General features: G+C 38.0%; 1 protein-coding gene across 1 annotated transcript in view; it reads right to left on the bottom strand.

The window, feature by feature from the left end:
* Positions 1-4,385, bottom strand: part of TENT2 (terminal nucleotidyltransferase 2) — a gene marked incomplete at both ends in the record, with an annotated part of 37,702 nt that extends 33,317 nt beyond the window's left edge. Inside the window, 5 exons of the mRNA XM_079548476.1 lie at positions 129-220; positions 340-454; positions 1,377-1,620; positions 3,786-3,911; positions 4,234-4,385. Coding sequence (XP_079404602.1) covers positions 129-220; positions 340-454; positions 1,377-1,620; positions 3,786-3,911; positions 4,234-4,385 — 729 coding nt within the window. The remainder of the gene's footprint in view (positions 1-128; positions 221-339; positions 455-1,376; positions 1,621-3,785; positions 3,912-4,233) is intronic.
* Positions 4,386-14,198: the final 9,813 nt, after the last annotated feature.

Here is a 14,198-nt window from a genome sequence, read left to right as displayed (position 1 = left end):
TTAGAAGCCAGCCTTATAAAAGCACATATGCTTTTAAATGTTATTGAATAAAAAGTGTTCAAGTTATAAGAGAGTGCATCTGATCAGACTTTAACTATACACATAAAAATATATATTTAATTACTTACTGGTTCTTCTTTAACCACCAGACATAAATCCCCATCACTTGTACGAGTGCCAAATCCATTCAGAGAGGACCCAACCAAAAAGAGCCTGCTACCTGTACAAAAAGAACCACAGAATAAAACCTGGTGTAACACGTCGTAGCTCAGAGTAAGGAAGAATTGTGAACCTCAACAACATTCAAACCAATATTAAGTAATCAAATTCAAAACATACATGGAAAAATTCGCTGAATTTCCCTCTGGAGTTCTGATCTGCAGAGCTCTTTTCTATTCAAATCACACGTCTGCTGTTGGCATGCTTGAAACAACTCCAAAACCTGCTGACTTAACTTGACACACATTCGAAAAGTAAAGATAAATGAAGTGAACATTCTTTCTTCTTGCAATCATAAGAAAAAACAGAAAACTGAGTTTAAAAAAATACAAGTCAGTATTGTTTCACATGATCTGTTCCATCATTTTAGTTCACTTAAATTCATCCTGAACACCTGCCCTGGAGAAATCGTTGTTATTTTTATTTATGTATTTTAATTGTTCAACCATTATCTTCAGCCTGTCAAGGAAAAGCAGTAAAAGACCAAGAATATCTTCTGCTGACTTAAATATCAACTGTTTGCCTAGAAGTAAGTAGGACAAAATGAAGAATTAAAACTGACTTATGTTGGCATCATTATTTTGCGCAATGCCAATGATTAAAGAACTAATCAGATCTCTAGTGAAAACAGACACTAACTGATCCTCTTCATCCACCACCATATATGCATTAATAAACAGACATAAATATTAAAATAAATCTTCTGTCATGTCGGTGCAGATAAAACATTAACACTGACTAAACAAAAGCTTTTTTTTTTTAATTAAAAAAAGAAGAAATTAGCTTCTCTGATGTTACTCGATGATTTTATCAGAATTCTCCCTGCTCCCATATCCTTTGACTAATGAACTCTTCCTTCTTTCCTTCTCTTCCTTCCTTCTAGCTTCTGCTGTTTCTAAAACTGACATGTAGACATCCTCAATGTCAAAAGCAAACGGCTTACATAAACAACAGGTAGACTATTGAAAAATGTTTCAAATACCAAGGATCTCAGTGGCAGCTACAGTTGTTCATATTCCTTCTAAGGTGGGCTCAGCATCTGAGACACTGTGACAATGTTAAAGAACCTTTCTGAAATTTTTTTGGCCCACCTCAGCAACCCTGTATCCTGCATATGCAGAAGGTAGATACCAAACACGGTCACAGAAAGACAATACCTTATCTTTGGCCAGAGGAAGCGTTGTTTCTGTAACGTCCGGAAATGAAATATCTTGCAATCGAGGAACACGTATACTTAAATCTGGTACATAACACACATTGAACAATGGAGATGATCCTGAAAACAAACATGCACTTTCTTCTGTTGAAGGCACTGCTTGGTTAACTGCAGGTGTTTCACGGCGAGGTGAACGATATCGCTGTCTTTTGACATCGTATGGAACACTTTGTTCACTTAGTCTCCTAAAGAAAAAAAAGAAAAAAAAAAAAAGTATTTTGCAAGCTTTTTTGCAAGCTTCAACCTATGACTAAAGAGTAGTAGTTACTGCAAAGAACAAACACTAATGATTAACTACATGACTGTTTCACTCTTTTACAGAGCAGACAGTATGTCCATCCTAAGTTTCAGGGGAAATTAACCTGGAATGAGAAGACGGAACACAGAACGGCAGAAGTGCAGCTTCCATTTAAGTGAACTGACGCTACCACTCACCAAAAGTACTTATACTAACCAGCTGAAACTAAATGTCAAGCTTAGTTAGGCAGGGCGGCTAGGAAAGATGAATGTTGATCATGCTATTTTTGTGACCACCTACTTCTTATTTTTTGTAAAATATATTTAAAAGAAATTTGCACTTAATCTGTGTAAAAGAAGTGCACTGAGGAAATTCTGCGCATCCTGAATACTCAGGAGGTTAATAGGTTAATAAAGAGGTTAATAAAATCAGTATTGGGAAGGGGAGGAAAAAAAACTCAACCAAACAACCAACGTAAATGTGGCATTTGTCAGCGCAGGCTTAGATTATAGACAGTAAAATGTCATCCAGGCAAAAAAAAGAAACACTTTTTTTTTGACAAATCAAACTAATGATACTAGTTAGCCATACCTAAAACTAACATTTTATTTTCAAACACAAACTTGTAAATTTCCCCCATAATTCACCTGTCACAGGAATTTGTCTATCTTTAAGAACACAGTGATCTTAACAGAAAGTCCCTTTGCATCTGAATTTTTATATAGAATAAACTGTACTGAAAGTTGATCGACGTTTGAATATTGTGAACTACCCACAGAAAAGTAAATACAAGGACATTCAACTTTTATGCACCTAGTATTGCATATAAGCTAACTAGCACAATAGTGTTCACGTACTAAGTAAAAAGCCAACATGAAATCAAGCGTACTCGTGTCAATGAATTAAGAATCAGTGAAACTGGAATTACTTCTTGCTATCAGAAAAGCTGGCAGCAATGTAGCCTAGGGACCAGGACAGGTAGTATTATCAATGAAATACAAAATTCTACTTAAGAGACCTCAAATTATCATTTCAGTTTTCAAGTGTGAGAGAAGTTCTGGTAACATTCCCTACCCTCAGTTTTAAAGGAACTCACAGTGTAATGTTAAATCCAAACATGAGACTGTTTCAACAGAAATAGCTTAAGAAGAGTCAACTCGAGATCTAAGGATTAACTACTTGTCTGCAAATCTTTTAATGCGACACAGCTTTTCAAGAGGAAAAAAGCATGCGTGCAGCAGCATGAAACCAGGAACATCTCTAGTTCACGCAATGCCTATATGCTCAATTACAGTTAAACACCATGTTTTCATATACAGTTCCTTTCTGTTAAAAACCTGGTTGAGAAACTGCATATAAGAAATAAATATGAAGAAAGATTACGAAATTTGCTCTGTATCAGATGATTCACGAAATTGTTAAAAAGTGTGCTAACATGTATCGACTACTATTTCAGAACTCCTAAGGAAGATAAGTAATCTTTTTCTAAAATGCCAAGAGAAAACCATGCTCACATCTGAAATTCCTTTTCTTCTTGCAGCTGAAGAAACAAAATTACCTACATTTGTTTTTTGAGAAGCAGGCAAATTGTTTCCATACAAATTGTTTCCTCCTAAAAACCCACAAAACTTAAATACGAAGTCCTAAATTCAGACACCAAAAGCCAAAACATCGCATAATTAAGGAAAACAGAATAAACATTTACTGTTTCCACAAACACTGCAGTTTTAACTTGCAAATATACAGAAGAGAACACTCACTGACACAAATCCTCCCATAGTCAAGCATACAAAGAATATGGGCTATCAAGGCATAAAAAGAAAATGCACAAGTCACAGTTCCATAAGGCCACAACTGCTGGAAAGATAACTACATGTACCAAGCCACTTATGAGGACTAAAATTCTAAACAGCATATACAAGAATGTTTTGAAGTTCCATGACATGGAGGTGAGGGGAAGGGAGGGAAGAAAATCATCAGTTCTGTTCAATATTCACAAATTTTCTAACTAAATGCAACTTGAACAAAAAAATTAGTATTGAATAAACTTTGTCACATGCTCAGTACAACCAGTATTAACTGCACACCCACCCACTTCCCCATCCATCTTACTTTTTTCCTCGGAATGTCGGGGAAGGAGCAGATGTATTCACTGGACTGCCATTTCCATAAGTCAATGGTTGTGGTGTACGAGCCAGTGCAGTCGCAAGGTTCCCACCCAACGAAGCCCTGGAAAGACTACAGTCTATAACTGTTATTCACATAATGACTAAAACATGACTAAAACTCTTTATGAATTGCTTATTTTGCTCTGTATTATTAACTGATGTAATGGCACCTTGCACAGTACACACAACACGGCAGAGCACTAAAACTTGTAAATCAGTGCAAGAAATTATACAGCTCTGTTTTACGTGTGGCACACTCCAATCTTTAAGTCTAACAAAGTTTAACGTTAAAAACACTAAAAAATATCCCCCCAAATAGAAATACTTCTTTCAAAAGACAGTTAACAGTACTCATCAATTCAATCTCCAATAACAAATTTTACCATACTTACATTGCATTCTGAAAGTTAACATGAGCATTAATAATCTGCTGGTGGGAGAGAACAGGTCGTACGTTTAAAGGAACCTTATTCAGGAAATTATTCTGTTGTAGATGTTTAGGAGGAAAGGGTGGACGACCCAAGTTGGAGGAGTTTGGGAACATGCTCCTTTGCTAAAGGTGAACATGTATCCTTTTACCTTCAAGAAAAGCAAATAAACAAATGAAAATAGGCAACAAATAAGAGTTACCTCCTAAACTTTACAGTTTAAAACTCTGCATTATTTAGAATATTTTTCTATCTACTGCTTAAGAAAATTATGATTGCATGCTGCAAAGGAGCTGCATCTCCTTTCAGGACAAGATGGAAAAATAAAAACACTGTATTTTCCAAGTTTCACAATTACTATCTATTTATTTTAAAATTTGCTTTTTTGTTTGCTCCCCTCCACTTTACTCTTAATTTTAGAAAAAAATCCATGAAACAAAATTTAAGATTTATAATCTCAAGGAAAAATAATTTATTTGAATGGAAAGTGTTTCATAATCCAATTATTCAAAAACAATGTTTGTAACATACTCCATCATAAGACCATGCAGATGCTGCTGATTACCAAGCATAAGCAAAATCAGCTTTTTTGCATGATATTCAAAGAAGCTGCAGAAAGATAACAGCAATTGGAAAGTAATCTACTAATACTTTAAAAATAAATACATAGCATCGCTTTATACATATGTTTATACAGTGGATTCCATAACAGTAAAGTTAATTTTTTCTTTTAAATTTAAAATTTATTCTGGCACAATTGACTGCTATTTGCATGGACTATGCTTTATCAGAACTACTGAAGGAATCTTTGTCTGTGCAACACGTTCAACTGCTGATGAATTACAAATCCTCAGTACTGCACTGTAGGTTCAACTTATAAGATGGCAACAACAAAAACTCAGAATTTACAAGTCAAGACCAGATGATATGATTTTAAATACCAATTATCAATACTCTATACCTCTCTAAGCTACAGTGAAAACTTGGTATAATTTTGAAGTTTCTTCAATTATTGGTTTTGTTTTGTATTTTTTTTCCCCCCTTGGAGCTCATATAAGAACCTTGCAAACAAGGAGAAGTTTATTAAACATTTAAACATTCAAAAATCAGAAGAGTAATGGCAGTGTTTCCCTAATTATTGTATCAAAACCTTTTGTCTACCCAGTGCCATAGTAATGCAACTGCAAGAAGTATTACACAGTATCTAAGTTTGCAATAAAATACCACTTCTAGGTTCTCTTAATTATCAAACTAATCACTGTATTAACAGTTACATTAGTAGCTATTCTGTCACAGCATGAAATAAAACCAGTTATTTCTAGTTTCACTGTAGCAAGGTGACACATTTGCCACAGTCTTGACCTCATCTTTCACCTACCACTGCAAAATGTCTTTGTGTTCCAGCCTCCTCAGACAGCTCTGGCAGATGGTGCAAGCAGCATTAGCACAGAACCTATGCAAAACAAGTGCAAGGAGTTTATTTGTGCACAGCTCCTTCGACGAAAGGCCACTTGTCCTTCTCTCCCTCTCCCACTCCTCCCGGTTACCTGACATTTGTATGTAGTCTTAATGACACTTAAGCCTCAAACCCATGGAAAAGTACAAACAAAACATGCATCAAACTTGCGTTAAGAGAGGAAACAGACTCTGCAAGGATTACAGTGAGAAATGTGTAATTTGTTAATGGAGGGACTTAATCTTCACAGATGCAAGTCCCGTAAACACTCCTATTTCCACAGACAGCAGTTTAACAACAGGTAGCACCCCACACCTCTCTCTGATCTCCTCAGGTGCTTCTACAGCATTAAATATGCTGTACAGAAGGTGACAGATATATTCGATCAGCAACTTAGTAGAACCTCGCATCACAACTGAGGATATAGCTGTTACAGCAACAGGTTTTCCATCTTTAAGACTGCAAATAGCAGAGAGGGAAACTACAGAAAGGGGGGAAGGGACAGAGAGAGAGGGGGGAACCAAAAGCAGTGAAGCAGTTTCCCTGACTCGGAACCCGACGAGCAGTGAAGCAGTTTCCCTCAGTCGAAGCTCGGCACAACGCAGTGCCTCCGCTGCCCCACAGGAGCTGCGGCTGCACTTAGGCGGCTCTCCGGACAGTACCTCGACTGAGACGGCGGGGTGCTCCAGGAGCACTGCAGCTCAGGCTCGGTCCCTCAGAGGGGCACTTCCTTCAGACAAGCGCGTGCTTCTGCGGGAGGTAAACAAGGGACTGCCGGCACTCCTCCTCAGCGAGCGAGCCCGAAGGCCCGGCCGCGAGGCCCTTCCACCGCCCGGCCCAGGTCCGGCTCCGCCACGACACGAGCCGCCACGACACGAGCCCCGCCAGCACGCTCACGTCGGGCTCGCGCAGTGACCCGCAGCACCCACCTCGACCGCGTTTCGCAGACGGCCGAGCACGACACAACCGGAAACGGGCGGTCAGCCGCCTCGCCGGGCGCGAGCCCTCACCCGGATCCACACCGGGCGGCAGGAAGAGCCAGCGCCGCCGGCCCTCCCCACCGGGCGCATGCGCTGTCGCCAGTGACGGGTAGCCGGTAGCGGCGGAGGGTTGTCGCCGTCGGGTTGCGGCTCAGCTCCTGGGCGGGAGCGGCGTCGGCTCCTTCGCCTGCCTGTAAAGAAGCGGAGCGAACGCCTTCGTCGGGCTGCGCGGTCTGGCAGCGGTCGCTGTAGGCCGGGCTCGTCCTCCCCGCGGCCCAGAACAGCTCGCGCTGCCGCCCTCGCCCCGTGCTGCCTTGTCATCATGGCGGCCTCTCTGCCCCGGGGCCGGCTGCTGACGGTATGGCGCCCTGATAACTTGCAAGGAAATTCTGCCCGTTATCGAAGATGACAATTGGAAAAGGCAGACGTAGTGGCGAATTCCATGTGTTTCAAGGAATGCTTTGTAAAGACAAAATAGCCGAACTGAAAAGTGTCAGCTCAGCAAATTTTTTAAGCTGAATTTCAAATAGATTCGGTTATAAAAGCTAGTTAGGTGATAGCAGATGTGATTACAGAAAAATGGAAAGCGCAGCACACAGAAGTGCCCTGATTTAAGAAAAGATTTTTTTGAAATCAGTTAATCTCACCAGTCCACAGCCGGGTGAACTAAAGGAACAGGAACATCTATTGAAAAAGATTTGGAGAACAAAGCTGCTGATTTCAAGTTTTATGCTTTGGTGATAAATTACTGCTTCTACAGATAGAACTCGACTTTTTCATTCAAAGTATTGAATATAATGTCACCAAAAAAATGGCTTCTTGGGTGACACTGAATGACACAAATCTCTTGATTTGTAGGAAGCAGTTAAAAAAAAAAAAAAAAAAAAAAAAAAAAGCAATTTTCTTTAACCTTTGTCAACATATCTGGTGTAGTGTAGCTACTGGATAGTGTCCCAATGATGATTGGTAAAAAAGAGGAGCTTAATAGAAGAAGATGCAGTTACCACTAACAACTTAGGTTTGATGAAATATCACCATGTCAGACATCAGGAAAGTTTATGTCTAAAAGCTTTAAGAATGCATAATTTCATGGAAGTAGTCATCAAACTCTGAATTTCATAAAGTCCAAGGGACTGAATCATCACCAATTCCGGGAGATCCTTAAAAGTATAGCTGCTGATTATGGGGTCATCATTTACTTTTCTGAAGGAAGGTGGTTAAGTCAGTGTAAAAAGCTAAAAATTTAGGCTTTATGATTTGCAGAGTGAAAACAAGCCCTTTTACAGAATCAAAAGGAAAATTTCTGCCAGAATCTGAAGATTAAAAGAAGCTCACTTCTTTTAGCATTTTTATGCTTGGGACTGCTCGTTTAGATGAGTTAAACATGTGTCTTCAAAGTGAAAATAACCTTGGCTGTGTCTAGTTTCAGACAACAACAGCATTTGAAACAAAACTTAAATTATGGCAAGCTTAATTTATAGCAAATAATTTCATGCATTTTGATGCATTGGCTGAACACACTTCTGTAAACAGTGAAAAATATGCAGCTATGCATTACGTTTTGATAAATATGAGAGCAGGTTTCAAGATTTCCAAAAAAGTTATTTTTTTATATATTTGGGACTCCATTTTCAGTTGACATAAATACATTGCTTGCAAATTTCCTTATGATATGTATAGAGTTGCAATCAGACATTTAGCTCAAAATCTGCTCCTGTCTCCTTGCAAGACTTTCATAAGCTCTCTCTTACTAGAGAAAAATCTCTCTCTCTTCACAGTCACACCTTATTCATGTCATTGCTTTTTGGCAGTATGAGCATTTGAGAAAAATTATTGTCAAGGATGATGCACAGGAAGAGTAATATTTCACCAGAAATCTCTGACAGACGCCTTTAGAACTTAACTAAAAATCTAATCCACTGCCACTGAACCAGCTTGGTGCATTCACACAAAAACAAGACCAAACATAGCACTAGTTTTTATGACTTTGTTGATTTTTTAATATATATTTTAATAAAAAAAAAAAAAGTAAAAATAAGTTTTGTTATATAATACATTTGTTATATATTTTATATGTAGCTCAAGGCAATTCCCGTTCATTTAGTGTGGCCCAAGTAAGCCAAAAGGTTGGACAGCCATGCCGTAAGCTGTGTCTTGTGCAGCGTGTGGCTGTGACATTTCTGTGGCAGGATGGGGAGGAGTAGGTGGCAGTTCTGTCCCACTGATGAGCAGTGCCAAGTGGGACCTAGAGAGCAGGCAGTCAGTGCAGGTATTTTTAATTGATAGATTAATTGCTATCAAATTCAGAATTAAGTTCCAAAGTTAGTCAATAATATAATATTTGGGTAAAGAAATCGGGATTTCGCTCCAAGGGTGGTAGATGTACGAAGACTATGAATGCAAAAGCAAGAATGATCTGAAATACTTGCACCCTGAGGAGGGGTAGAACTGAGGATAAATAGTGTAACAGATACTTTTTCTTTTCTTTTCTTTTTTTTTTTTTTGTTCAGACTGCTCACCTGTTTTTCAAAATAGGTACACTGTTCTATGAAGGACTTGAAATAACCTAATGTTCTACAAATCAGCAACAGCCCTATGAGGCAGATCTCTGTGCTTTGACAAGAGAGCTATTCTGCTTTTTTCTCATTGTGTGCATTCTTCCATCCTGCTCCTGATTGTGATCCCTGAGAGTTAACAGATAGCATAGATCCCCTTGTATAAGAAAAGAGCTTCAAAGCCTTACTTTTGGTTTTAGTCATTCTTGTGAAGAATCAGGTTGCTTGTCAAGAGATAATCAGAGCTGAGCAACAGGGAGTTTGAAAACTAGCACTAGAGATTTCAGCTGAACTCCAGAATAGGATAGGATTAGGATTCATCGTGTACTTCTTGCCTCCAAAGATAATATTGTTTTAGAATAAATATGGTACAATTATTAGAACAGTTTGTTATGCAAATTTATTGGAACAACAGCAAAGAAACTGAACAATGAAATAAGTTTGTAATCCTTAATAGAAGCAGATGGCTGAATTTTGCCTCTAAAAACTGTAAATAACATTTATTTATGTTGGGTAGGGAAGAAAATTACTTTCAGAAGCTAATTCTGGATACAGCAATTCTTGTTACTGCTCCAGTACAGTAGTTAAAATCACTGTTATGGAAAGGAAACAATTAAACAACATTAAAGTTCTTGTTTGTTTTTGTTTTGTGGTTTTCTGAAACTTCTTTAGAGTTGAAATACTCCAAATTTAGGTACTATTTGAAGGTAAATAGTTCTGAAAAGTTTGATCAAAGGAGTTCAAAATTCAGTAGCTGGAGTAGGAAAAAAAAAAAGGCAAAAAATAAACAAAACCAAACAGAGGAAAAAGTTATTCTTCTATGGAAACCTTAAAATTCCTAAGAAGTCTGCAGCCTCTTTTCTCACTCTGTTTACACTGGGCAAGATGTATGGGAACTCAGCCAGCTGTATGTTTAGAATATGCTTTACAACAGCAAGCAGCCATATGCTCTCCTCACTGGGAAACAAATCAACTTTCTTAAAGCATTTTTCAGTATCAGAAACAGCCGGAATGTATCACTTTTTATGTTGCTCATGTTAGGGCCAGGTCTAAAATAATGAAACTGGCATTTCATTATAAATATGCCATTTTCATATTTTGTGCTGAGACCTAACATGGTAAGTAAATTAAAATAAGAAATGTAACTACGAGGAAGTGAACGGAGCTGAAAAGAGATTAATATGATGCAGAATCCACAGTGAAGACAGCAGTTTTTTCATCATGATATCCATATGATATACTTTGCCATTTGTTTAGCAACCAGGATATTCTGGGACTGATGCCAAACCAGAGACTTAGGTCTAAAATAAATTTTATATATGAGGCAAAAAGCAGCTTTTCTCAGGAAAACAATACAAGATATTAATAATGCTGCAAAGAACTTAAGTCAGGTGTACACAAATCTATTGCTATAGGTTGGCAGGCGTCCATGTAAGTATCTACTGCATTAAAAACATGATCCAAAAGTTTTGCAAATAAATACTGAAGGCAAAATGAATGTTTTTTTTTTTAATTGTTCTTTGTTTTTAATTAGACAAATGCATTATATCTTCCTCATTGTGTGACAGCCTCGTTCTGATGTTCAATGTTGAACCAGGTTTAATAATATTAGTGTTATGCCTGTATGTACTTTATTTGAGAAATAAGGTGACGTATTTCTTTATTACAATAAGGTTTTATATGCTCGTATGCATATCACACAATCTGCAGTGAACTATATTTGAAAAGCAGTGAGTATACCATAGACATTGACATTGAAATATATAGTGACTATGCAAGAAACACACACACATTGCTCCAAAAGTAATGCTTCCGATTTGTTTCCATGGAAACTCCAACAGATACAAAGAGCACAATAACGCTATTTAATGGAGGAAAATCTTAGCTACAAAACACTGCTTTTCAGCAGAGTCACCACCATGAGGAAAGCAATTTTGCCAGCAATGAACAAGAGCCATCATGCTGCACTTATAAAAATCTGTGCCTGTGGAGGTGACACACCGTCAGCACTGCTGAAACACACCATCCACTGCCTCACTGTGCTCTCATCCACTGTTTGGTCTCCATAAATGCTCAGCAAGTGTCAGTGAATGTCATTGGGTGTCATTTTTCAGATGGAGGAATTCAGTGACACACCTTTGCTCTGCATGCCCTTCCATGTCAGACACCAAATTGTTGGAATGCCCCTCTGCTGCCATCTGTCACACAACTAGAAAATATAACAGGATATTGGTAAGAAGGTTCATCTTCTACTGCTGTACCATCACCATCTGCCTCTGACATTGTGGGCCAACATAATAAAATCAAGGCCGTTGTGCTAAGTTGTTAATGCTGTGCACAAGTTAGTTTAGTATGTATTTGTTAACAATTGCATGACTTCAGTGATTTGGTATTGTAAATTTCGTAATTGGATTCCTTTAAACACAACTTCTTTTAAACCGGAGGTTCTAAGTTTTGTATTTTCCTTAATGTTGCTGCTTTCTCTGCTGTGCAAATAAAGACAAATTTTTAAAAATAAGTTCTGAATTTTGATTGAAAACAGTGGATGATATTAGTCGATTCTTAGCTCTCCAAAACTGTGCTTTCACATTATTTGCTTTATTTTCAATCCATTGTAGTCCTGGGGAGATACTGATGTTTCCCAACTCCTAAACTAATCAGTAAAGCTTTGGAGGGCTTTGCCTAATAAGCCAGTTTCTCAGGGTCAGATTTTTACTAAGGACACTAAATATTATGAAGTAGACATTTCTCTGTGGCTTGGTCTTTTTATCAGTGGGTGAGAAATGACCATTTAAAGTTAATGGCTCTGAAAACAGCGCTTAACCATTAGGTTAACTTCATGCAGATATTAGCATAGCCAAATGGAGGGACAAATAAATACAATTTCTTTTCTTTCTTAAAGAATTAAGCTTTTTGTAGAGACATTAGGTATGACGCCTGTGTTAGACCTGACCATACTGAATGCCTCAGCTAGGACACTGAGATTTGAACAAGCTGGGAGTGGCCTACTGTGGGCTAGCAAAGAAAATACTACTTGCTACCTGCTGTCTTCAGTTCCTTGCACTGCAAGATATTGAGTAGGTTGTGAGAACTGTTCTTTTTTTTTTACAGGATCATAGAATCATTAAGGTTGGAAAAGACCGTTGTGGTCACCTTGCATTCTGTTGTGTTACATTTTTTTACTGTCTCCATTTTTATGCCTGGTTTTGATAGTTTATTCTTTGTGGACAATGCAGCTGAACATTCATTTTGCTTAGTTCAATTTTTTCCATGTTTAAACACTAATTTTGGTCACTCAGATATATGTGATGATGGTATTTCATGGAAAAACATTCTCTAGCGCCTTTAGTGATAAAAATGTGTGCTGATGTGTCTGTAGCTGATGTTGTGTTTTGGATTTAGACTGAGAACAATGTTGATAACACACCGGTGTTTCAGTTGTTGCAGAGCAGGGCTGCGCAGAGCCAAGGACATTTCAGCTGCTGGTACAGACCTGCCAGTGAGAGGCTGGGGGGGCACGAGGAGCTGGGAGGGAACAGAACCAGGACAGCTGACCTAAACTGGCCAAAGGGATATTCCGAACCATTTGGCATATAAAACCAGAGAGAATAGGTCAGGAGGAGATCTGCAGCGTTGGGACGGTCTGGGCATCAGTCATCTGGTGGTAAGCAATCTTACAGCGCATTACTTGCTTTGTATTTTGATCTTTTCTCTTATTTTTCTCTCTCTTCTTAAACTATTCTTATCATAACCTACAAGTTCTTGTACATTCACCTTCTTCAATTCTCTCCTGGATTCCACTGTGGAGGGAGGGAGTGAACAGCTGTGTGTTGCTCAGTTGCATGCCAGGTTAAACCACTAAACACTACTATTCTGGTTATTATAGGCCTCTGTACACAAAAGCTGTTGTGAAGTTTGCCAAGTTTTAAGTACACTTGGCAGAATACAGTGCATTTTTATGTACTGTAAAAACTTTGAAATAAAATGTTCTATAGTTTCAGATTCTTTACTCAAGAAATCTGAATATTCCTATTGTTCAGTATAAAAAGTATCATAAACTTTATAGTACGTATTGTATGTGTTTTCTTCGAGGCTTTCCTCTGAAGCCTTAACGCAGAAGTAACTGAAAATGTGTTTTTTACTTAGCATTTAAGTAGAGCAGCATGTAAAAAGTTGGACCTCTGACTTTGCAAACCCAAGCTTCTCATGCAGATTACTAACATTTATATTACTATTACACTATAGAAGTGTAAGCAGTGAAGAAACAAGCAGATATCTGTGTGTATGGAATGCCCATGCACACTCTTGCCAGAATCAGTTAACAGAAGACCAATCAAAAGTTAGAGGTTCAAAATGAGCAGTGTACTGCAACAGTAATCTGAAGTATTTCTTTTACTCAAAACCATTATAGTATAAGTTTTTTAATGAGCTATAATTCAAATAATCAAATGTTTCCCATTTTACATTTGCAGACATATTGCTTGCTGCCATCAGTTTTAATCAGTTTTAATCTAACTATTTAGGACGGATAGTTTTTCAGCCAGGGTTGAGGAGGAAACAAAGTGGGGCTCCAAGGAGAAATTGCTAGCACCTTACCTCTAGATAGGCTACCACATACTCATTACACCAGCCTGAAGCTCAGTAATTGTTGTGAGATATGTATTAGTACAGTTTCTTCTGAATAATTTATGTTGCTGTGCAAACTGGGTTAGTATTAGGAGTCCTAGAAATGTCAGGTTTCAAAATAATCCTTCTATTGGTAAAAATATTCAGTGCAAAATACTATATTAAAGCAACATTGAAGATGAGCTTTTAAAATACAAAAGGCAGGAAGTGCAGTGTTAAGGTTGCCATGGAAACCTTAACTATACACCTTTAAGTAGGTAGTATGCTATTGGTTTTAATAACTTTCTCTTTGTACAACTCTATTATATGTGC

The sequence above is a fragment of the Tetrao urogallus genome (genome assembly GCF_951394365.1).
Source record: "Tetrao urogallus genome assembly, chromosome: Z".
Classification (NCBI taxonomy): domain Eukaryota; kingdom Metazoa; phylum Chordata; class Aves; order Galliformes; family Phasianidae; genus Tetrao; species Tetrao urogallus.
This window is presented reverse-complemented; position numbering and strand designations above follow the sequence as displayed.